Source organism: Dipteris shenzhenensis, chromosome 13 (genome assembly GCF_047967505.1).
Source record: "Dipteris shenzhenensis isolate YYH24624 ecotype China chromosome 13, Dip_SZ_1.0, whole genome shotgun sequence".
NCBI lineage: Eukaryota > Viridiplantae > Streptophyta > Polypodiopsida > Gleicheniales > Dipteridaceae > Dipteris > Dipteris shenzhenensis.
Window position 1 is genome coordinate 53,931,574 of NC_141608.1, and position 23,966 is coordinate 53,955,539.

Genomic DNA, 23,966 nt, shown 5'->3' on the forward strand with positions numbered 1-23,966 from the left:
TTGTAGTGCCTCCCTCTAGGGGGTCCTCCACCTCCACCTCCACCTCCACCTCTACCTACCAAGTCCTACTTTTTTCTTCAATTTTTTCCATCACTTTGTCTGGCTCATGGGAAAATCTATAGTGTTATTATGCCATGGCGGTTGTTACTGCTATTGTTTTTGTTGCCTTGCCTATTGAGCCTTGTCTTGCTTATTGCTTCTTCTTGTGCTTTGGTCCATTCCTCTAATCATCATCTTTTGCAAGACTATTCTTCTTGTCTTTTGTTTGATTCTCCTCTTGCCTCTGGCTGTCTTTGAGGATTTGATTACTACCCTTGCTCTTCTTGTTCATCATTTGTGCAAAAAAGGTTTGATTTTTTTTGTAGAGACCACTTCATTCAAAACATAATGGGTGCTAATGGAAATGGAATTGTGTTGTTAGGATTAACTTGAAATAGGTGAAGTAGTTATTTACATTAACTAACATAACATAACAATAGGTGGGAAAGGACCTAATTGAATTTGAAGCAACTCCAATAGTAGGAGAGAAATACCCAACCAATAATGTTGTGAAGATGGTCTCTGTGTGTGTGTGCATGTGTGTGCGCGTACGTACATGTATCTGTGTATGAAGACTTGACAAAACCCCGTTTTATAGTGAAATGAAAACAATTTTGGTAATAGAAACAAAAGAGAAGATTGCTATGAGACATTACAAAAAATCGAGTGGAGCACAATTTGCAAAAGACTTATAGAATGCATGACTGTACAAACAAGTTCCGCTTTGATAAGTTATCACAAGCATCACTTTTATTGAAGAGGGGAGTCTACATACCTGTCACCATCTAACAAGAAAAATGATAAGAACCATATTTTACCTTAGTTGGGAAGACAGGTGTCATAAACACCACTCCCTTGTTATCGAGATCACAATAAAAATAGTTGCTCACGCTATAGACTTATAAAGCTAATTTTTGATAGTATGCTTTAAGTGTAAAAATAATTGGGGTGAGTTTAAGGAAAAGTAAATAAATGGTTATGTAAAGCAAAAAAACTTAGTGTATTTAGGTGTGTGGACGTAAAGGAGGAGGAGGAGGGGAGAAATTAAGGATTAGAGCAATATATGTAATTTTAAGATTTAAAGCATAAGGGAAGGAGAATTTAAAAGAAAGAAGAGCTTAAAAGAATTTCAAAGGTATTTAAAGAATTTTAAAAAAGAAGAAAATTAAAGAAAGAATTGTAAAGAAGGGAAAATTAGAAAAATGCGAAGAATTAGGGTAAATAGAAAGGATTTGAAGGAATTAAGAAAAAAACTAAGCAATATGGAGAAATAGAGAACGAGATAGAGAACAATTTTCGCTCCTCTCGATTATCTTGGTTTGAGATTCTTGGAGAAATTAAAAAGAATAAAACAAAAAATGAAGGGGTTCGGCCTTCGTAGTTGGTGTGTTTGATAGCAATTCCGCGTTTTAGGTTGGTATTTTGCTGTGCGTAGGTCTCGGCGATGAAAGGTACGCCTCACCCCAACCCCCTGGAAGTGGTGGAAGCTGCGGTTGGCGTTGTGGACTTAGCATGGACGGCCATCGAAAGACATAGGGAGCATGCATCTCATGACGCTGCCTGGGAAGAAGGTGTGAAGCTCGAGGGGCAACTTGCCCAGGAGCGATCAGAGAATCATCGGCTCAAAGCCGCGCTAGAGGAATGCCGACAGGCTTTGCAAGAATTGCAAAGTGGGCAGCGAAACGCTGTGCAGAGTTCCTCTATTCCAAGAGATTTGCCTGATACTTCGGACGGCCCTTCAGATGTAAGTTGCAACGGATATCGCAATCATCAGTCGCTGTCTTTCATCATCACGTCCCAATAATCTTCATTTATGGGACGCTCTGATGCTTTGAATAATTTGAGGAAAGCCACTTAGACGTCTTTAGGTTGGCCTTGGTAATCCCTAAGGATTGTTATGCTTTTGGCGTCGATTTTTGGATCAGTTGTATGAACTGCTGAAGAGGAACGCGGATTCCCCTTCATTTTTGGAAAGGCTGAAGGAGCTTCATACCGACGGATCTTCAATCGGGTCAAATATCAAAGGTTCGCTCCACCTTAAAGTATATATTGCCATTGTACTTCATTGTGCTTCCTACATTATAAGTGTTTGCTCAATGAATTACATCTGCCTTTGGAGGATGATTATCTAATATGGTGTGGAAAACTTCTTACTTTCTGTGCTTCGTACATTACGTATAGGTATTTGCTCAATGAAGTACATCTGCCTTTGGAGGATGTAAACCTTCTTACTTTCGTTTGTCATTGTTTGTATTGACATGAGCTCAGCCTATTGATTCGCAGAGGATACATCGGTAAAAGCAGACCTCGAGGACCCGAGTTCGTGGTTATGGATCATGGATGACGACCTCACAAGTGCAGTAAAAGAGGAGTCTGATCGTCTGGAAAATGACAGCTACATAATTGTCAATCAAGATGATGTTGTAGATGGTGTTGCAGTTTTCATTGCAAAACTTATTATTGAGAATCCTGGCGCAAAGGTGCCCTTTTTCAATTCATGAAAGGCTGTGCAAAGTTGTCTGTTTAGGTATTTCCGAGAAGGCAAGAGGGAAATTCATTGTCAAATTTGTTGCAAGGTTTATTTTTTGTTTCTGCTCTCCTGTGTATGAAGGTTAAGATTCCGGAGTCTTTTTAAACCCAGATGGCAGCTTATGCTTGGATACTGATGAGAACACAACTGTAGCTTTGCTTACTGAGTTTTTGGTCATTTAGTCATAATATTGTTTAAAGTCGCTTACGATTTCTTTCTTTCCTTTGTTCTTCTCTTGTTTTGATTTTCTTCTCTTTCGTTTTCTTTTATTTTCTTTGTAGATCTTTGGACTTTAGAACTAAAAAAAATTAAAAAAAATCTAAATTTGTACGATTGGATATATTCTAGTGTTACAAAGGTATATATAATGTGTAAGATTGGATAAATTTTAGTCTTATCAAGGTATATATTTATGAAGGAATTAAATTGACTCAAAATATCACTTTGAGAGCTGCATCTGCAAAATATTTTCACAGGAGAGCACAGATGCATAGTGCCATCATGACCTTCAGTACGTGGATTAATCATTCACACAATGCTTATATTTAGATATAGTTTTCTAACATACTTATTGAAAAGCTGATTTTGTAACGTAATTAGCCTCAGTCTCACAAGTTTGTGGTTGTTTTGACAGAAAATGACTCCAAAGGAGATACAAGAGGGTAATGCCTGCTTCAGGGAGTTTGAAAGCCTTTTTTGAATTATGTGCTGCTCCTTGTGATAACTATTAATTATGTGATTGTACCTTGTGTAGCTTTTTGTTTGAACCCTTCCCTTCCTTCCGTTTACATCAGGATGTGCCTTGCAGTTCTCAGTCTAGTCCAAATATGCTGTAGCTCAGGTAATTCAATCTTTTAGCATTGATTTGTGTTATTGCAGCTGTATCTATGGCTTTTACAAGACTTGAGAGGAATGGAATGCTTCGGAGATTATGGAAGGCTGCCAAGTTACTCTATGTTAGTGCATCATGGACTGCAGCTGCTGTGGGGTAAAGCTTAACTTATCTGCTCAACTTTAAACCCGAAGATGTTTACTGTTTCCGATAGGTGTCTGCATGCGAATACTGATGATTTACTGTTAAGGTTTTATTGTTGGATTATTGGGGTCATCTCCCCACTTGAGCCCCCGTATGAGCAGAATATGGGGGAGGTTGGCATGCAGCATGGGAAGGGATGAAGTGGATTGGAATTGGGGCTGCCATGTGGGTAGCAATCTGGCCACCACATGGGAAGCATAAGTGTCCATATTGGTTTAGTTTCGGGCAGCAATATTATCAGCATTTAGGGCTTGATCGAGCTGGATATGGACTGTATATAGCCTAGCCAAGTGCCCATGGAGGCTTATCCGGCAGGTGACACTCTCGATTGGCCCGCAGGTTGGCTGTACTGTAAGGCAGTGATCCAGAAATAAGGGCCTATAAAAGGCTTCCCTATGGGGGTAGTCTAGGTAGCCATTCTGCCAGATTTTGGGCCTTCTACGAGCACGCAGTAAAAAAAAAAAAAGAAAGACTTCTATTAAGGATGAAAGAAACTTTGAGAGCAAAGCTCAAGGGTGAAGTACATCATGGGAGGTTGGAAAAAACCAATATCCATGTGAGGTTGGAAAAAACCAATATCCTAATAGGGCAAAATCAAGCTCCTGTAAAAGAACTAGAGAAAATCCAAGGTTGAGGCTGAAAGTGCTACCTCAACCCCATGAGGGACTCTAAGAAGAACGGGGAGCTGCTCCACTCCCAAAACAATTCTCCTGGTGGAGACTGGTCATGAAGACCACCCCTGCATATTCCCCCAAATGGCCATAGTGTACCGTTTCTGTCCAAATATTTGGCCGATGTGTGTGCAGGGTGGACTTGGGAACTATCTAAACCCTTTGCATGTGGCTCTCCAATATGCAACGCTGATATGCTCGCCAGTCTCCCATGAAGCATCTATAGAAGGATGCATGGGTCTATATGGAGAGCGAGGAACATCATTTAGAGAGCATGACTCAAACCAAATATCGTCGAATCGAAAGAGCCCATGAAGAGTCATGTCTCTCGTAAAACACCTAAAGTCTTGAAAGAGAGAGCCAAGGTACTAAGCCCTAGGCCATGAAAAAAGGAGAACTCAATAATATAGCGATCCCTTCGAGATAATCCTTGCCTGTCTGCAGTTTCATAGACAATGCTGGATAGACTCTTCAGCAAAAAAGCAACAAATACACTTGAACCTCCACTCCACTAGTCCATTGCAATCCCTCTATGAATAGAAAGCCAAGAGAAAAAAGCAAATTTGCTAATTCTGAAGGATTTTCAAAGTCTCTTCCAAAGGATTTCTGCAAGTGGCCCTTTGCGTCTCAGGCTAAGCCACAACTTCCTAGCATTACTAGCCGTGTATCGAAATAAGGGGAGGCTATTCTCTCAATGTCTTGCATCAATCTATTCCCACTCCTCGAGATCCCACTACAAATACTTTATGGCGACACCTTCATAGAGTTAAAGCCTCCATGAATTCAAGGGAATGTGGTTTGGGTTAGGATCTAGATATCATCTTGAACTATGCCACATGACCTACACCCACTGTTGGGCGTTGATGACGTTAGTGGGGATGTCATAGTAGCTAGTCCTTGCTATGCGTGATGGATTTTATGGTTTTCAATCTTATGAGTGACTATCGTGAGATTGAAACTGCACTATGTTGTGTTTTTAGAGTATGAGTTTGGGAATGTTCCTGGATTCATCTAGGTATATTCCACATGACCTACAACCTAGAGTATGAGATTCGTGTGTGCATGATCTTGTGCAAACGTTGGTAATGACACTCCTGAGTGTGTGTGAGAGAGAGAGAGAGAGAGAGAGAGAGAGAGAGAGAGAGAGGGAGGGCGGCATGTTCCTGGATTCATCTAGGTATATGCCACATGACCTACAACCCGGATAGGCTGAAGTGAAAATGCATAAGTATATCTTTCGTAGACTGCCCCCTAGATGGACATCAAAGACATTAAAGACCAAGGCATCTCCGTCTCTCCTCTAAATTCTATGCGCTGGTGCTTCAAAAGGAACTAAAAATGAAGTTGTACGACAAGAACGACACCTTTCTTATGGCCAAGCGTAAGTCTGGCAAAGGTAAGCCTGGAAAGAGAAGGGTGCCCAAGATCAAAAGACGATGGGGACTTTTGTGATGGGGAAAGTAAGAAAAAAAGCGAGAATAAGAAATAGTGCTTCTATTATGACGAGCTTGGACATTTGCGAAGGACTGCAAGAAGAAGGCTGTTGACCAAGCAAAGGAGGACCAATCAAAGAGAAAATCTAGGACCTTAGTTGCGAACGTGGTAATGGGTGAACTTTTCTTGGTAGCGTGTAGGGACACCAGGTCTCACGAGATAGAGTTTGTAGACTAGGGTGATAGTTTTCATGGTAGACACTGAGGAGTGATGCACAAGGAATTGCACCCTCCAATCTACCTTGGTCTCTGCTGGCAGAATTCTTCATATTTTGGTCAAAGGGTGTTGAGCAATCACCATAAGTTTGGGGCTTCTATTATTTACTGCAAATTTTCATTGTTTTGCTTGTACTTGAGTAGTAGAACACAGTCATGGAGCTCATGAGTGTCCTTACATTTTGCATTTAGAATGATGACTATGTGATTCTCTTTGACCATGATTGATGAGTACTTGAATTGTAAACATGACTAAGCCCGAGCAAGTAGAAAAGTTTGATGGAACTAGTTTTCATACTTGGCAAACAAAAGCTAAGTTTGTGCTTATGAAAAGGGTATATGGAATGTTGTGAATGGAAAGGAAAAGAAGCCTACAAAAGAAGAAGCTAATTGGTTGATCAAAGACAAGAATGCTCTTGCTATCATTGCTTTGGGATTAAGTGACTCATACATTTACCACATTGATGGCTTTGAAACTTCACATGAAGCTTGGGATCATCTTCACACAGTATTTGGTGCACAAGGGAAATGCTTCAAATATACCTTGCTTATGAAGTTTCTTTGGCTACAATTGGAAAAGGGAATGTGTTATTCTATGAAGAAGAACAACTCAGAAAAGAATGAAGCATTTCTTGTGAAGAAGGGCTACTTCAACAGCAAAGCAAATCTGGCTGAAGGAAGAACTCCATTAGTAAATCAAACTTGGTGGTAGAAGATAAAGACTATGCTTTTTGAGCACTTTGTCTTTTGAATTTTTGTTTATTATCACTTGGTGAAATTTTGAGGTTCTCTGCCTGGAGTAGTACTCGAAAAAGAATGTCATATGTTTTGTCTTTTGTAAATCACCTCTGGTCACCATATGATGGAGGCCATGTGATGTGTGTTTGATCCCATGGTACCTCTTGCAGACATGAGAAACTAGGTCCACACAAAGGCCTATGATTAATCCTTGTACATGCAAGAGAGATAACCATTTGGGGGGTCCTATCCCATTTTTGTAAACCTTCACCCTTGGGAACCCTTGCTAGCATGAGATCCTAGCCATAGATTTATCCTTGACCACCATGAGATGGCATGAGAAACTATGAGTCTAGATGTATCCTTGACATTGCAAGAGGCAAACCCTTGAGGGGAGGTATGTTGGGATAAGTGTGATCAAGGGCTTACTCTATGGTGCATGTGTGCATCTAGGGGAGTCATGTGTGTGTGTGTGTGTGTAGAGGCACATCTAGTGCTATGATGTGTCTAGTGTGTGACCTAAGTGATGATGTAAGCCAAAGGCCCCCACATGGGAGGTTCATTTGATTTAGGCCAGTCCCACTAATGTAGGGGCTGATTGCCACTGATGTAGGGAAGGTGCCTTTGATCTAGGCCACCTTCTCCCCATTTCTATAAGAGAGAGTCACCTCTCTCACAATCTATAGTGAACAACATTTTTGGTTACATCTTGTGCTCTCACTCCTCTTCCAAGATGCATCTATTCTATCCCACGTGTTTCTACACATCTAACCCCAACTGAATTGAGAGAAATTTCTTATTCTTGAGTCCTTTGGTGCTTTCGAATAAGCATGTGATAAGGGAATATTAAGGACCATTCATAAATGAACTCTGGAGTTCCTGCTACGTGGCAAGTGTGGTATAGTATATAAGTAGGCCTGCATTAATGTGTCTTGTTAGACATGGATGAGGGTATACTTTCCAATGTTTGCATAAGGAAAGGAAAGGTTGTGAGAATATAATTGCTTCTACTGTAAGAGAGAGCCTTATGGACAAAGACACTCATGTCAGAAATAGGCATTTAGTATCTCATGTCAGGATTTAATTGGAGAAGTCAAGTTGTGTACTTGGTTGAGTTTCCACCCATAGCCCTCCCTCAAGCCAAGGTGGTTTGGTTTTGATACATGTGAGGCAAGCCCTATTATTATTTAAAAGGGGGGAGAGGAGAAAGAAAGAAAGAAAGTTTATTAAAGTCTTCGGAAGACCGATGGGTCTATGAGACTGTGAAAATCCTGATACAATGAGCTGTGGTAGTGGAGCTACGAAACGAGCGTCCATACCAATGCAAAATGCAAAATGCCAAAAAAGCCAAAAAAGCAAGAAAGTTTGGAATGATTTTCCAGAATCTAGTAATGGATTCACAAGACCAAGGTGGATTTGTTTGGACCTTAATTATTTTTTGGATCTTACCAAAGTCTATACTCATGGTGATCCAGATAGGTAATTTGGATGGTTAGCATTAGTTAACATTTGTGTGGCAAACCTCCAAGGGGTGGTGAAAGGCACTAAGGTTGATGCAAGGGTAGAAAAGGCAAGTGCCATGTGGCACTATCACATGTAGTCTATTATGTGGTGGCCTTCATCTTTGTTGAGGGACTCTCTGGTGGTTCTCAGCTCGACTCTCCCATGGAAGTTGGAGCTCTTGGTATTAGAGCGGTGGTCTTGGAGGATCTATGAAGCATCGAAGCATTTAAGCGACGTGTGATTTTGAAGTTCTGAGAACAAGAGTCGATGGAAGCAATCAGGGTGATTCTCTGAACGAAGAAGTTGGTGTTTTAAGTGTGGGAGTGTACGATCTAATTGTCTATCAAAATTGCCCGTCGATCGTGATGACTATATTTCATATCAGGGCGTGATGTGCTGCTGCTGATCACCGTGAGGCTCACGTGACATCCTATTGCTGAGCACGATGAGGCAAAGGCAAGGAACTGTTTGGTCATCAAGAGTGTTAGTGCAAAGTTTGTTGTATGAGACAATTCTCATGCTTGTGAGAACCTAGGCACAAATTGTTTGTAGAAGGTCTCCAAGATTCGAAACCATCAAGGCACCCAACACTCTCAAGAGGCCACGAAGTGCATGGAGGAGAAAAGCCATTGCCCATCGACGTGCTTGTTGAATTGTGTGGGCAAATTCATCAACAGTAAGAGCAAGATGGACGTGTGGAACAAGGCTTCGAAGGCCAGCTTGCTTGAGACGTTCGTGTTAAGATTTGATGGTCGTATTTCTTCCTCTTGGTAGTTGTTTGTTCGTCTATTGTTCATGGAGAAAGCGTTGTGGGGGGTTGTGTTTGTTACGGAGAAATATTGAGAAGGAAAAGCAAGCATGAACATGCTTATTGGACGTGCTTTAGGAGTAGATTTTTCCCATCATTTTTATTTCCAAGCCGGTTGTTGAGACCTAGAACATTCTTGAGACATTGTTCGGGTCGAGGGTGAAGAATTCTAAAGTAATGTTGAAGCAAGAGTTGTTTTCTTTGCAAATGGGAGAAGAAGATTCCTTAGCTACCCACCTCAATAGGATGCAGGCAATTAGAAGCAGCTTCAATGTTCGGGTAGATGATTCAATGTTCAGGTAGAAAATGATTATGCAAAGGCAATTTTCCTTACAAGTCTTCCGCCAAAATATTCTGAGATTCTTACCATACTTGGGCTGAGTTCTGATGCACTCGATTTTCATGATGTTGTATCCATGCTTTGGAGTGAGGAAAGGAGGGCAGAGATTAACGTGGCAGGTACAAGTGAACCGGCTTTTACATTTAAGGATACGGGAAAAGGTAAGAAAAAAGACTTGGTTTGTGAATATGGTGGCAGAGAAGGACACATAGAGAAGTATTGCTACAAAAGAGCATTTGATGTGAAGCAAAAGGAATCCAACAAGAAGGTTTGCATTGTGGAAGAGGAAGGACAAGGAGATAATTTTGCAACCTTTGCCCAAACATAGTAATTGACTAAGAGAAGGAGAACACTTATACTTTTTAAGAGTGACATGTATCTTCAGCTAGTAGTGGTAGGAGTCATCTATGGCATTGGAATTTCCTCATTGTCTTCTATGTGAACTAGTGGTAATTTTTGTTTGCAACCCCTTCTTGGTTTATGGGGGGTTTGTTAGCATTAGTTAGCTGTTGGGGTAAAGGCACATTGCCACCCTTTTATTAAAGATATGACACCTATGACTGTCTTAAGACAGTCATAGGGTGAAAAACCTAATCCTAATAAAACCTATGAGTTTGTGGTGTGGCTCAACACTCCACACCCACATCTTTTGTGTCACCCCTCTCTCTCACTCTCTCCCCGTTGCTCTTCTCCCTCATTCTTTCCCTCTCAACTGGTATCAGAGCCTTCACCTCTCCCTCTCCCTCTCCCTCTCCACTCCTGTCTACCTCTCCCTCTACCCCTCCCTATCCCCTCGGGCCTTGTGCCCTCAGCAGCGGCAGCAGCGAGCTCACAGCGGGGCAGCGTAGCGGGTAGAGCAGGCAGCGCGTGCGGGTAGAGCTGGGCAGCGCACCGGCAGCGCATGCGGGTAGAGCAGGGCAGCGCGCGAAAGCGCGCGCGGGCAGCAGCAAGGCATCGAGCAAGGCGGCGTGCAGGCAGCGCGGGGGGAGCTCGCATACGGACTCCGTACCACCGCCCGTACTGCCGTACGGACACCGTACAAGCGGCCGTACCGTACGGCCGCCGCCGTACGGTCGTTGCGTCAGATCGCGTCAGAAAGGGAAGAGAGGTACAGTTCGTTTTCTGGTTTTGGGATTTGTACCCTGCACAGGTATAGCAGGTACAGCAGGCATTTTTTTTTCTTTTGGGGGAAGAAGAAAAAGAGAGAGCACTCTGCTCTACATTCCCGCTTGTTCAATTCTCACAACTGTGTGTAGAAGGTACAGCAAGTACCCTCGTGTCCCTCGTGCTTGAGGTGACTAGTACCACAGTGTGTGGTGGTTGCACAGTTATCTTGTTTCGGGAAGGTCAAATGCCTTGATTTTGCAGAGGGCTTTTATGCTTTTGGGTGACATTTTCAATGGGCTTTTGCCTGGAAGTTTATGCAGTGTATGCCTTGAGGCAGTGTGGAGCCAGGGAGCCCACATTGGTCTTGTTTCCGCAGTGTATTCAGTGACATTTCTGCAGGTCACATTTTGTGTACGACACCTTGAAAAATCTCAGTTGAGCCCAGGGCGCATCGAGTTTACTCGGTCCCTAACTGTCCATCGTTGACAGTGCTCAAAAGATTTTCTCTTCAGTGTTTGTACGTTGGGATCTGTGTTGTTATTGTGTACACAGGGCCGTTTATGCATTGCATTGTCAGGTGAAAGTGCCAGGAGAGCGCTGTATTTTGTATGCTACCTGAGTGTTGAGGTGTTTTTCACTTGGTACAGGTGTCAAATCAAGGGGCTTTTGCCCAGATTTTGCTTGAGAGCACTTGAGTTACTGTTTGAGACCTTCAGATGCCGGAGCCTCTTTTCAGTGAACAAAACAGTGTATGACAAGTGGTTTATGCATATAAAATCAGTGCAATACCTCATCTGAGGTGGGAGAAGTGTCCAGGACAGCAGTGTTTTGTGCTTCGTCAGCTGATGATGCACTGATAAAGCACTTGTGGAACAGCTGCAGCATTCTGAAATTACTGTTTTATGCCTATTTGAGCACGGTACAATGTGTCAGAAGGTACAGTAATTGGAGGGAAATTTTCTGTTTTGCTGCAGATTTTTTGACAGTAAAAACAGCACTATTGTGAGTGCTCCTGGCTCTTGATAGAGCAGGTTTTTCTGAGAAATCAGAATTTTATTCAGTCATTTTTTGACTTACAGGGAGTCAGGTACTTTCCTTATCTGATATGGCATCAGGGGGAAGTGAATCATCAATTTTGAACATAAAGAAATTGGAAGGGGCACACAATTATGCATTATGGGCAAAACAGTGTTTGAATGTACTTCTGCTAAAGAAGATTTCTAAGCCCATAAGGGTGAAGGGTGTGAAGCCATCTGGGATGTCAGATGATGAGTGGGAGGAGCTAGATTTGTCCGCGAGGGCTGCTATCATGCTTACTCTCAGTGATTCTCTTGTGTTCAATGTTCAGGCTGAAAAGACCTCTTATGGCCTATGGCAGAGGCTAGCAGAGTTGTATGCCCAAAAGAGTTCAGCCAGTAAGGTTTATTGGTTGAAGAAGCTGGTTGATCTTCGCATGAAGGAAGGTACAGCTATGACCTCACACTTGAGTGAGTTCAATGCCATCTTTACACAGCTGATTGCACAGGGGTTAATAATGTGGCTGATTTATCATGCTGACAGATTGTGGTGAGCCTTCCAGCTTCAAGGAAGCTATGGGAAGAACAGAGAAAAGGAAGTGGGAGAAAGCCATGCAGTCAGAAATGGACTCTCTACTTCAAAATGATACATGGGACTTGGTGCAGCTACCTGCAGGCAGAAAGGTTTTGCCATGCAAGTGGGTTTACAAAGTCAAAGTGGATTCAAATGCTTTACCGAGGTATAAGGCTAGATTGGTTGCCAAGGGATTTAAGCAGGAGAAGGGCATTGACTTTGATGAGATCTTTTCCCCTGTAGTCAAGATGACTACTTTGCGAGCAGTGTTAGCTCTTGTTGCTCATGAGGACATGGATTTATGTTAGATGGATGTGAAGACTGCTTTTCTTCACAGAGATCTCCATGATGAGATCTATATGAGTCAGCCAGAGGGATATGCTGTTAAGGGGAAAGAGCAGCTTGTGTGTAAGCTCAAGAGGAGCTTGTATGGACTCAAGCAGGCGCCAAGAGAATGGTACAAGAAGTTTGATGCCTTCATGCAGTCCCAAGGGTATCATAGGTGTGAGACCGATCATTGCTTGTACACCAAACGGGCAAAGGATGGCAGTTTGATGCTACTCATTCTATATGTGGATGACATGCTGATTGCCAGTAAATCTCAGCAGGAGATTAGTGCTTTGAAGAAACAACTGCATAAGTCTTTTGACATGAAAGACTTGGGTGATGCAAACCATATTCTTGGCATGCGGATTACTCGTGACAGGTCCAAGGGACTTTTGTTTCTGTCACAGAAGGAGTACATTGACAAAGTACTGCAGAGGTTTAAAATGGAGGGGGGGAAGTCTATTAGTACCCCGTTGCCTCCACATTTAAAACTCAGCAGTAAGGACAGCCCCAGATCAGATGATGATAAGGCTGAAATGGCCAAGGTTCCGTATGCATCTGTAGTTGGTTCTTTGATGTATGCCATGGTTGCCACTCGTCCGGATATTGCTTTTGCGGTGGGAGTCATCAGCAGGTATATGGCAAATCCAGGCAAGCGGCACTGGGAAGCAGTGAAAGGTGTCTTGAGGTATCTCAAGGGTACCAAAGACTTGTGCATATGCTATGGTAGGCAGGATGCATTGGTGCATGGTTTTACAGATTCACACTATGCAGGGAATGCAGATAACCGGAAGTCTACTACCGGTTATATTTTCACATTTGCAGGAGGTGCTATATCATGGGTGTCTCGGTTGCAGAAATGCGTTGCACTGTCAACCATTGAAGCTGAATATGTTGCAGCCACTGAGGCTTGTAAGGAAGCAATATGGCTTACTCGGCTGGTGGGAGATTTGGGCATTACAGGAGATATGCCAGTTTTGCATTGTGATAGTCAGAGTGCTATCATGTTGGCAAAGAATCCGGTTTTTCATCAAAAGACCAAGCACATAGATGTGAAATACCGTTTCATCAGGGAGGTACTGGAAGACAAGCGACTTGAGCTTGTGAAGGTGCATACTGATGATAATCCTGCAGATTTGCTCACTAAGAGCTTGCCTACCGAGCGGTTTGCACATTGCCGCCACATCATGGGATTAGGATGAGACCATTCTTATTTTATGGTCTTGTATACAGTAACTGTATATTGCTGTAATTTTTATTCTTTTCTCCCCTTTAGGCACATTGGCCTTTAGGTGGGAGGTTGTTGGGGTAAAGGCACATTGCCACCCTTTTATTAAAGATATGACACCTATGACTGTCTTAAGACAGTCATAGGGTGAAAAACCTAATCCTAATAAAACCTATGAGTTTGTGGTGTGGCTCAACACTTCACACCCACATCTTTTGTGTCACCGCTCTCTCTCACTCTCTCCCCGTTGCTCTTCTCCCTCATTCTTTCCCTCTCATTAGCAACTTAGCATTTATGTGGCAAACCTCCAAGGGATGGTGAAAGGCAACTAAGGTTGATGGAAGGGTAGAAAAGGCAAGTGCCATGTGGCACTATTACATGCATTCTATTACGTGGTGGCTATTTCCATAGATTTCGCACGTTTCTCGAGGAGTGTATGGAATTTTTAGCTACAGGCATCTTGCCTCGGGTATCGTGATTTGCTCTAAAGGAGTCCCGCGTTGATTGCGAACTGTTTCACGGTGCCAAAGTGAATTGTGATCTTCATCTGATTTGAGTTACAGTGGCATCAGAGGGTGGTTTTGCTACTTTCCTTGGTAGCAACGGGTGACAGACTTGGCAACGGCATCTGTTAGGCGCATATCGGGAGACCTCGGGAATCGTACCGGTTTGCAAGCGCATATAAGGAGACCTTGGTAATTGCATCCGTCTAGTAGACAGCACTCAGCGGGCACAGAAATTAATCACCTTTGCTAGTTTGCACGGCACTTAGAGTGGGCCTGTTGCGTGGGGCAATAGAAAATCGCATATATTATTTTTAATTTTGCCCCATACCTTGGACTAGTGGTTGAACCATACAACCAAGAGCCACATCTACCCATACTTCATCGTGCATCGGGCCGGCTCCTATCTTCACTCGTAAGCGTTTACCTCCTTGAAAGGAGTAGGGGCTTTGCAGCTGATTGCTTTAGGCCTAGTCAAGTTGATTCGGTGGGTTCGATTTTCCATCTCCCACATCATGGTTTTGGAGCATGGGAGTTCAGCTACTAAAAGGCCGAGTTGAGCCTCTAGACGATCGAGTAAGAAGCATTCTAAGGGATGTGAAGGCGATCTTAGTGAAGGATTTGTAAAGGCAAAGATCAGGGAGTTTCAGTCTCTGAAGCGAAAGCCTTGATTTCAGCATCTATTCGAGGAGATGATGACCAAGCAAGTTTCAACGTTGCCAAAAGAAAAGGGAGATCAAGAGCTTTCTCTCATTTCTCAATCAAAAGACTTTTCTAAGCATTCACATTCTTCAAGGAAGTGTTCACGGAGTCCTGCATCACACCAAAACCGTCATACTTCAAGAAAAAGAGGGAGGAGCTCAAAGCCTCACTAGAGACGAAGCCAAAATCATGGAAGGAGATCTCGTAGTTCAAGCCCATCTTCTCTTCTTCTTCTTCCTCTTCCTCATCTTCTTCTGCATCCTGGGGACGATCTTGTCATAAGCGCAAAAGAAGGAGATCCAAATCTCGAAGTAGAGCCTTCAAGGAAGGTGGTAAGTTGGGCAAGTTCGCTACTTTTAATGGAAAGTATGGAGCCACTGAAAATGCTTTGCAGTTCATTTGTTAGTTTGATATAGCCTTCAAAACGGGGCGCTATCAGGAGAAGTCCAAGTTAAAGATTGTAAGTCTTCACTTGACAAATAGTGCCAGGGCTTGGCGGGGAGCTCTTCTAGTTGCAGAAGAGGCTCCAAAGACATGGATAGACTTTTAATGGAAAGTATGGAGCCACTGAAAATGCTTTGCAGTTCATTCGTTAGTTTGATATAGCCTTCAAAACGGGGCGCTATCGCGAGAAGTCTAAGTTAAAGATTGTAAGTCTTCATCTGACAAATAGTGCCAGTGCTTGGTGGGGAGCTCTTCTAGTTGCAAAAGAGGCTCCAAAGACATGGAAAGACTTTAAGAAGCAGTTTTATGAGCAGTTTTTGCCCAAGAATTTCTTTGATGTTCATACAGCTTGGGAAAGTGTGTGCATGGCAGCCTCTGACACCATCGAGACATATAATCAAGAATTTTGGACAGCTTATCTTCAGATGACACCCTTCAAAGAAATCTTAGAAAAGACGAAGCTTTGAAAGTATCGAGCGGGACTGCTTCCAACATACGAACTCAAGTAAGCATTGATTTAAAGAAGACAAAGCTCATGCATTCAGCTTCCGTGGTTGAACTGTTAAGGGAAGACCTCCTTCACACTATGGCAGAAAAAAGGAAGGGTGTGGATACTAGCAAGAGGGTTGTGACACCAACCCAAGGTTCAAAGAGATTTCAGCCTCAAAAGCCGATGGGCCCATTCAAGCCTTTCAAAGGGAAGTCAAAGTTTACTCCAGAACAGATTGAAACCTTCTGAAAGGAGGGTAAGTGTTTCCATTGTGGAAAAGAAGGGCATATGGCTGCCTAGTGCCGCGAAAGGCCTGCGTGTCCAAGGGAGCAAAAAATGCCAAGAGAACCGCCAAAGCCTTTGGTTGGAGGAGTCCCAGATATGTTGGGCAGAACCATAGAACGGAGAAATTTGCCTCGTGTGGGGTAAAGTAAGAGATTTGAATGCTTTAATTTTTTTTGATCCAAGAGCTATCGAAGATCTAGCTTTGAGGCTCGGAGCTAAGACGGAAGAATTGGGATATCTCTGGATGCAAAGCATGTTTTTGAAGGGGATCCAATCAAAGTCACACCTTTGATTGGAAAGCTTAGAATTCATGTATAGGACTATGCAGACCACGAAGAGTTTTATGTTTCACCTCTCAAGCATTATGATGCTATTTTGGGTATGCCGTGGTTCCATACAAGGACGTATTCATGCCTTGGGCATGGTTGACTCTACCCTTCACCTCCGGAGTGCTGACAGAAACTCAGTACGAAGACTTTGTATAAATGGATGCTCAAGTATGTGTGGGTGTGTGGATTTGTATGTGTGAGAGCATATTTTTATACTATGATCTACACCCACTGTTGGGCGTTGATGACGTCATTGGGGATGTCATAGTAGCTAGTCCCTGCTATGCATGATGGAGTTTATGGTTTTCAACCTTGTGAGTGACTATTATGAGATTGAAACTGCACTATGTTGTGTTTTTAGAGGATGACTTTGGGAATGTTCCTGGATTCATCTAGGTATATGCCTTGGGCTATTCTGTAAATTTTTCTTTTCTAAAGGACTTATTCCCACTTGAGGTTCACCCTCTTTCTCTTTGATCCAGATTTACAGAAACCGTTTGATGTGGACTACGATGCCTGTGGGAGTTGCCCTTCATTAAGAAGGTCAGGTTATAGCTTATGAAAGCAGGAGGCTGCGTGCTGCCGGGATGTTTTTGGGTGTTTCTGAGAAAGAGATGCCAGCAGTTATTCATGCTTTAAATATTTGGAAGCATTACCTTCTCGGAGCTAACTTTACAGTCAAGACCGACCACCAGAGCCTCAAGTATTTCTTGACTCAGACCAAAATCTCTGAAAAGCAGAGGAAGTGGGCAAATTTTCTGTCCATGTTTCATTTTCAGATTGTCTTTACTCCAGGAGCTTAGAACAGAGTTGAGGATGCTTTATCTAGAAGACCTAAAGTGAATAATGTCACCATAGCATGTCACTGGGACTAGGAGGCCATGAAAGAGCTTTATTTACAGGATCCAGATTTCGGAGAGACCATGAGAAATATTCAGCAGGGTGTATCATCCAGCCAGTATACATTGAAAGACGGATTTCTCATGAAAGAGGATCATCTTTGTGTGACCCAAGACATGTGAGCCAAAATGGAAGAATGTCAGGCTCCTCCTTATGCAGGGCACCGTGGTATTTTGTCTACTACACAGGCCATTGAGAGATATTTCTTTTGGCCAGGGATGCGGATAGACATTCACAAGTTTGTAACTGAATGTCTTAATTGCCAAAAGGTAAAGTATGCTCTGCACAAGATCCCAAGACTTCTCATGCCACTGCTATGCACAAGATCCCAGGACTTCTCATGCTGCTGCTCTTACTGTAGGGACCATGGGAAGGTATCGCCATGGATTTCATCTTTGATCTTCTTAGATCCAGACACAGGAGTGATGGGATATGGACCATTTCATTCCAGTAAGAAACACTATTAAGGCAGACCACATGGCCAGATTGCTTCTGGCACAGATTTTCAAGCACCATGGGATGCCTAAGTCGATTGTTAGTGATCCAGACCCCATGATGACTAGTTTATTCTGGAGAGCATTATTTGATAATATGGGTACAAAGTTGGACTTTTCATCTTCTTTCAATCCTCAGTCAGACAGACAAGGTGAGAGTGCCAACTCCACGGTATTGGATCTTCTCAAGTGTTATGCATCCGAGTAGAAGGTCGAATGGGATATCTTCCTCTTGTGGAATTTGCATACAGTAAGTGGTTCATAGCTCCTTAGGAAAAACCTGATTCGAAGTTATTTATGGAAAGGTGATTTTGCCACCTATCCTCAGAACAAAAGATGAGATATTTGCAGCCGATCAGTATTTCCGAGACTTTAGATACAACTTTCTCTCAAGTAATTGAAAGATCTTAACAAAAGCAAAAGAAGGCAGCAGACAAGTACTGGAGAGAGATGAATATCCAAGAAGGAGAGTGGGTGCTACTAAAGTTTGAAAAGCCATGGCTTAGAAATATGAAGCTATACCCAAAGTTCTCCCCCTTCAGAGTTAGTGAGTCCATAAATGAAGTCGCTTTTTGACTAGAGCTACCGAGACTTGGAAGATTCACAATTCTTTTCATGTGAGTCTTCTAAAGAAGTATCAACTATCAAGGACCAAAATCCACAGAAGTAGCTCAAGAAGAGCCCACTTGAGGTGGAAGAGATGGAGGAGATCCAAAGTATACCCAAAGTTGTCTCCCAGGTATTATGGACCATTCAGAGTTAGTGAGTTCATAAATGAAGTCGCTTGGAAGATTTACAATGCTTTTCATGTGAGTCTTTTAAAGAAGTATCAAGAACTAGAATTCATAGAACCAGCTCAAGAAGAGCCACTTGAGGTGGAAGAGATGGAGGAGATTCTCCAACCAGAACAAATTGTATATCATACAGAACCGAAAGGACCCAGAGGCAAGGTTATCCGTAGATACCTTGTCAATTTTAAGAATTATTCGGCAATTGATGCCAAGTGGGTAGATGAGGAATTCTTCTTAGACTATCCTCAAGTTCTAAGTTGTATCAAGAAGCTTTTCAGTTGAGGACAACTGTTTAGAAGCCGAGGGGATGTCACGATTTGGGACTTCTCCTAAGAAAATAAAGAGTAATCTTTATTAGAATTGACTTTGGTCAAAGAATGGTGAAGTTGGTTAACTAAGAATAAGTTTTATTGTTTTTACTTTTGCCTTGCATTGGTAAAAAGAGAACTGTGGGGATGCCCACAAGGGACTAGAAATAGTCCAAGAACTAGAATGCATGCATTAGTCTAACCTTTTAACGGGTTAAAGCGTTGGTTTTTGGAGTGCAAAAGGGTCCTAGAATGAAGGGAAAAGTGCAAAAAGCAGGTCCAACAAGGCAAAAAGCACCAAGATGTGGGCGCCTACTTTATGGAGGACGTCACAAGGCCAAATCAGTAAGAATTCCAGCACAATTTCCAAGAAAAGCCCCCTAAAGCTGATTTTGGAGAAAGCTTAGCTTTCTAAGAAAAGTATGCCTAATTTAGGCTTAAGAAAAAGCTAAAAGCTAGCCCTAGCTTATTAGAAAGCTCTTGCTTTTGGGTTGGAGACTAAGTCTATAAAAGAAGAGAACACACAGATTGTACTCAGTCCATGCTCTTGTGAGAGCTAGGTTTATTGCAATAAAGACCTTTGGGGGGGGTCCAGCCCTTATTTTTGGGCCCTAGTGTGTGATTTGGATTACAATTGAGAGCTTGATGTGTGTAAGCTTTTCTTATTGAAATGCTATGACTTGTGCGGTCTGATATTTTCTCTAGTGAATTAGTGAATCAATTAGTGCATGCAATTGTATTCCAATTTGCCGACATATAGTACACTACAAATATTATTGATGTATACATGAGTGACTATCATGAGATTGAAACTGCACTATGTTGTGTTTTTAGAGGATGAGCTTGGGAATGTTTCTGGATTCATCTAGGTATATTCAACAAGATGTTGAATGTTGCCTTCTCAAACCTCAAATGTAAGCAAGCCATAATAAATTTCTGATTTTATAGTGGATTCTAGACGGATACTTCTCAATTTATCTTGTATGATAATTGTATAGGCTCCAAGCTCTTTAATGGATACTATAATACAAATACCAATATTGGAATCTGATTCTAGATGAGAAGTAGAGTCAAAGAATCATTGATTGGTTTTCCTACCTTAATTTATGTCAGCATTAAAAAAAGCTAGGTAGGACAATGTTATGTCCATAATTGGACTAACTACGGCCTGATCAAGACCAGACTATCTATGGTCAAGGCGAGGCTAACCTATGATCTTGAATTGGATCTAGGGTTAGGGCACAGTTTAATCCAAGGTTTGGATTAATGTAGTTTGAGACTGGAGCGAGCATGGATGAGGTTTAGATCCCTTGGTTGGGCTAGTCTAACAAAGGCATGGCTATTCCAAGATTAGCATGGCTAATTAGGGAAAGCATGACTCTTAAGTAAAGCAAAGCTACTTTGGGCATGCCACCTAAGTTTAGGGCTTAGTGCTAAAGATAGCCCTGTAAGTGTGGGCCAGGGGCTCAATATTCAGTGTTGGCCAAGGAGGGGCAGTTAGAGGAAGAGGTATATGGTATGGGAGGTGTGTCTTGACCTTGATGCTTGCTAGCTCTCGTGTTGGTGTAGACCTTAGGCTTGGGTGTGCTGAGCCTGCAGCTGGGAGGTGAGCTATGCCTATGGGTTGTTTTGCGGGATTGTCCCCCGGTATCAAGGTTTTTGTCTTGAACTTGATACCCCACTGAGGCTAGAAGTCACTTGAGCTGGTTGGGGGCTGTTTCATAGTGGGATGTGGGCTCTCAATTACGAGCTCGAGCTTTCCGAACCTGAGCGCAGTCCAAGCCTGTGATGTTTATAGGAAAGGGAATTTGAAGCCTGAAGGCATTGTGAAGGGTGAATTGCTTCTAGAGGCCTCTTGTTGTGCTCACAATATAGCCTGTTGAATAGCACCGATTTTGGGCTTCACAAACTGATGTGGCAGTTTGAATCCTTGTTTTGCTAAATGTCCGCATGGCAAACACAGGTGTCTGCTTACCATTATGCTATCTGCGGATTTCTGAGTGTTGTAGTGATTTGAATCCTTGTTTTGCTAAATGTCCGCATGGCAAACAAAGGTGTCTGCTTACTATTATGCTATCTGCAGATTTCTGAGTGTTGTAGTGATGAATAGCACCCTTTTTTCCCCCTCGCCTATACTAGATTATTTATCGTTCCAGTTGTGTTAATTGGGAAGTTTCAGGAATGAGTATCCCTAAGTGTAACCAAGCACTTTCTATCTTGCGGCTATGTGAATGAAAGCAAGGCTTTCTAAAACCTTAAACACCGTGCCATTATGTGCTCAGACTTTATCTTGCTGCATTTGTAATCTAGGAGTAAAGCTTGTCATTAAAGTACTAGCTAATTTTAGCCCTCCAGAGTCCACAGTTTGGCTAGCCATCAGGCTTATATTGACAGAATACTTGTGTGTTCCATGAACGTTATGTGTCTTGATTCTATCTAACACAGAATGAGATTGAAAATCAAGCATGGCACACATCACAAATGCCACAGTGGTAGTCCTCCTGGTCTCCTAACGTAGGTGCATGCAAGAATGATCTTTTGCAAAGTCTGGGGAAGGAGGGGGGTTACCGGGGCGTCAGGGGTTTTTAGGTTGCTATTGAGAGAACATGCTTTGATCATGCTGCTGTGTCTCACACAACTTCTAATAGATTTCTATGGTTGCTGCGTGATTTGTGCAGGCTATATAAGAATCCATTTATTGTAAAAGCTATGCTGAAAGCCCTCTCAGTGTCTAGCAGGGTGCTGATCAAGGCTTTGCATTAGTGATGCTCCACGCAGATTACAGGTCAGCCTTAGTGTCTCATTAGGGATTATTTCTAGTCGTGTATGTGTACAGACTTGTCATTAAACTATGTACAGGCAGAAAGGAGTTTTTCTATTCAAGCACACTAAACCTGTAAATATTGAATGGAAAAAAATGCATTTCCACATATACAATGCACGAATATTCTTGTAACCGAGAATCATAATTTTTTCTTAACATTAGTCCCTGATTTTGGGCTTTCTGTCCTTGATAAATTTGTTCCTTTCCTAGTAAGTTTGGCTGTCAGATGTTATACACTGACGCAAAAGAAAAGAACAAGTTTAGAGGCATATAAAGGTATGCATGACCTGAGGTTTTATTTTTCAATGCTACTTTAAAGGCGGCAAATCCTGAATTGCTATACATGGCAACCTTTATTTTTGGGGAAAATCTGGGTCAATTCAGGACGATACCCTGTGGATGGATTCTAGTGCCCTGCTAACACCTTGCAAAGGTTGCTTTATTGTGCACCAACAGGAAAGGTGCTTGACATGTGAGAGAAGTGGCCTGAATGATCCCAGCTGACTAAGGGGGAATATAGGTACCCCTTTGGGAACACCTCAAAGTTTCAGGCCCACATCATTGGGTTATGGATGGGTTTTCATGTTTCATACGTATTTCATAGATTACATGCTCTTATTTGTGCTAGTAAATTTGCAATCTCAATTTGTTTTGGAGCAAAGGTTCATGATGGACATTGTTGGAGACATAATATAAGTCAAGTGGGATGGCTGAGTAATGGAAGATGGATCCTTTGCTGAATCTGTAGACTCTTTAGATGTTCAACCTCCTTAATAAAGGTTAAACAAAGATCTCGTCCTTTAGGTAGTAGCTTTGCTTAATAAAATATCTTTATTTATTTTTTCGTACTCTCTACTATACTTAATGCCTCTTCTAAAACTCCTGTCTTTTCTTTGTCTTGTTTTCTCTCTCCTCCCTTCCCTTGTCATTGTCCTTTCGTTAGTCTTACAAAACATCTAAAACTCAAAAGTTTGAATATATTCTAGTCTCATGAAAGTACACACTAAGACAATGTCCTTGTATGCAAAGGATCTCAAAGGAACAAGTTGGTAAACCTTTATATTTGGAAAGACTGCAAAAAGCCGTGAGCTGAATAGCATGTTTTTCTTTTAGTTGAAAGAAAGAGTTAAACTGAGTATGCATGTGCTTTCCAACTAAGGAATTTAATTTTGCATCATTGTAGGAAGTGGTACATAAGTGTCACCGGGACGTGAAGTTTTGGGCTTTGGGGTAATTTATGTGGTCAAAACTATGGCCTTTTGATGAATTAAATGTTAAAAGGCAAGTTCAGTGTAATTAATTCCATGGGCCAAGGCACAAAATTGAACGGCAAGAGAGGGGTAATAGTCCCACTGCTAAAAGTAGCCCAGGGGGCCACGTTTAATAAGCTTGCTTGAGGAGCAAGCAAAAAAGGGCGAAATTGGCTTTGAGGCAGGTTTCTGGACCAGAGGAAGGCAGAGAGAGGCAGGTCACAGGCTAGGAAAGTGCCCCATGGCTGTTGTAACAAATCGCCTTCCTGATTTTTGACCACCAGAGCAATCCGTGTGCTGTTTGAGATACTAAACTTGCTTGAGGAGCAAGCAAAAAAGGGCGAAATTGGCTTTGAGGCAGGTTTCTGGACCAGAGGAAGGCAGAGAGAGGCAGGTCACAGGCTAGGAAAGTGCCCCATGGCTGTTCTAACAAATTCTAACAAATTGCCTTCCTGATTTTTGACTACCAGAGCAATCCGTGTGCTGTTTGAGAGCCTGCCAGAAGCTCCAAAACGAAATTGTTTTTGTGCTAGGAGCCTCCATAAGAATACTTTTTTGTGCTAGGGAGCCTCCGGCCAAGGAATTTCGTTTTTTAGTCAGGGACCTACTAGGTAATCTTGTTTTTTAGTCAGGGACTGATTAGGGAATTTTGTTTTTCAGTCAGGGACCTGCCAGGGTTATTCGTTTTCAGACAAAAGAGTGCCAAAAGAGAAGTCGCCTGCTTGTCTGAAGTTGTTCCAGGGTTTCCAGAGCCTCCTTAATAGTCGCCTTCCTCTCAGAATCCCAACGGTCTCAAAATCTCCAGAAGCTTTTGCCTTGTGGTAGACAACCTTTTTGTGTGCCAGGAACAACCCAGGTTGGTTGTTTTGCTGGTCTCTGCCCTGTCAAGACTCTTTTAGAGCTGCCTGGACGGACTTGGTTTCTATCCTGCGAGGACTCTTTTAGAGCTGCCAGGACAAACTTGGTTTGTTTCTATTGTGCTAGGACTCCTTTGGACAGACTTGGTTTGTTTCTATCATG

At 42.4% G+C, this 23,966-nt stretch overlaps 1 protein-coding gene across 1 annotated transcript; it reads left to right on the forward strand.

The window, feature by feature from the left end:
• Positions 1-1,331: 1,331 nt before the first annotated feature.
• LOC147895585 (uncharacterized) lies at positions 1,332-23,140 on the forward strand. The gene is made up of 6 exons (XM_087384319.1): positions 1,332-1,783; positions 1,965-2,064; positions 2,323-2,519; positions 3,204-3,231; positions 3,449-3,557; positions 21,551-23,140. Exons 1-6 carry the CDS (start codon positions 1,484-1,486, stop codon positions 21,633-21,635), a joined length of 819 nt encoding a protein of 272 aa, XP_087240445.1. The 5' UTR covers positions 1,332-1,483; the 3' UTR covers positions 21,636-23,140.
• Positions 23,141-23,966: the final 826 nt, after the last annotated feature.

Excerpts from the sequence above, each read along its gene's own strand:
- LOC147895585 (XM_087384319.1), top strand. The coding sequence starts at position 1,484 with ATGAAAGGTACGCCTCACCCCAACCCCCTGGAAGTGGTGGAAGCTGCG. Across the intron at positions 1,784-1,964 it reads CTTCGGACGGCCCTTCAGAT|TTGTATGAACTGCTGAAGAG; the intron begins GTAAGTTGCAAC and ends TTTTTGGATCAG. Across the intron at positions 3,558-21,550 it reads TGGACTGCAGCTGCTGTGGG|GCTATATAAGAATCCATTTA; the intron begins GTAAAGCTTAAC and ends TGATTTGTGCAG.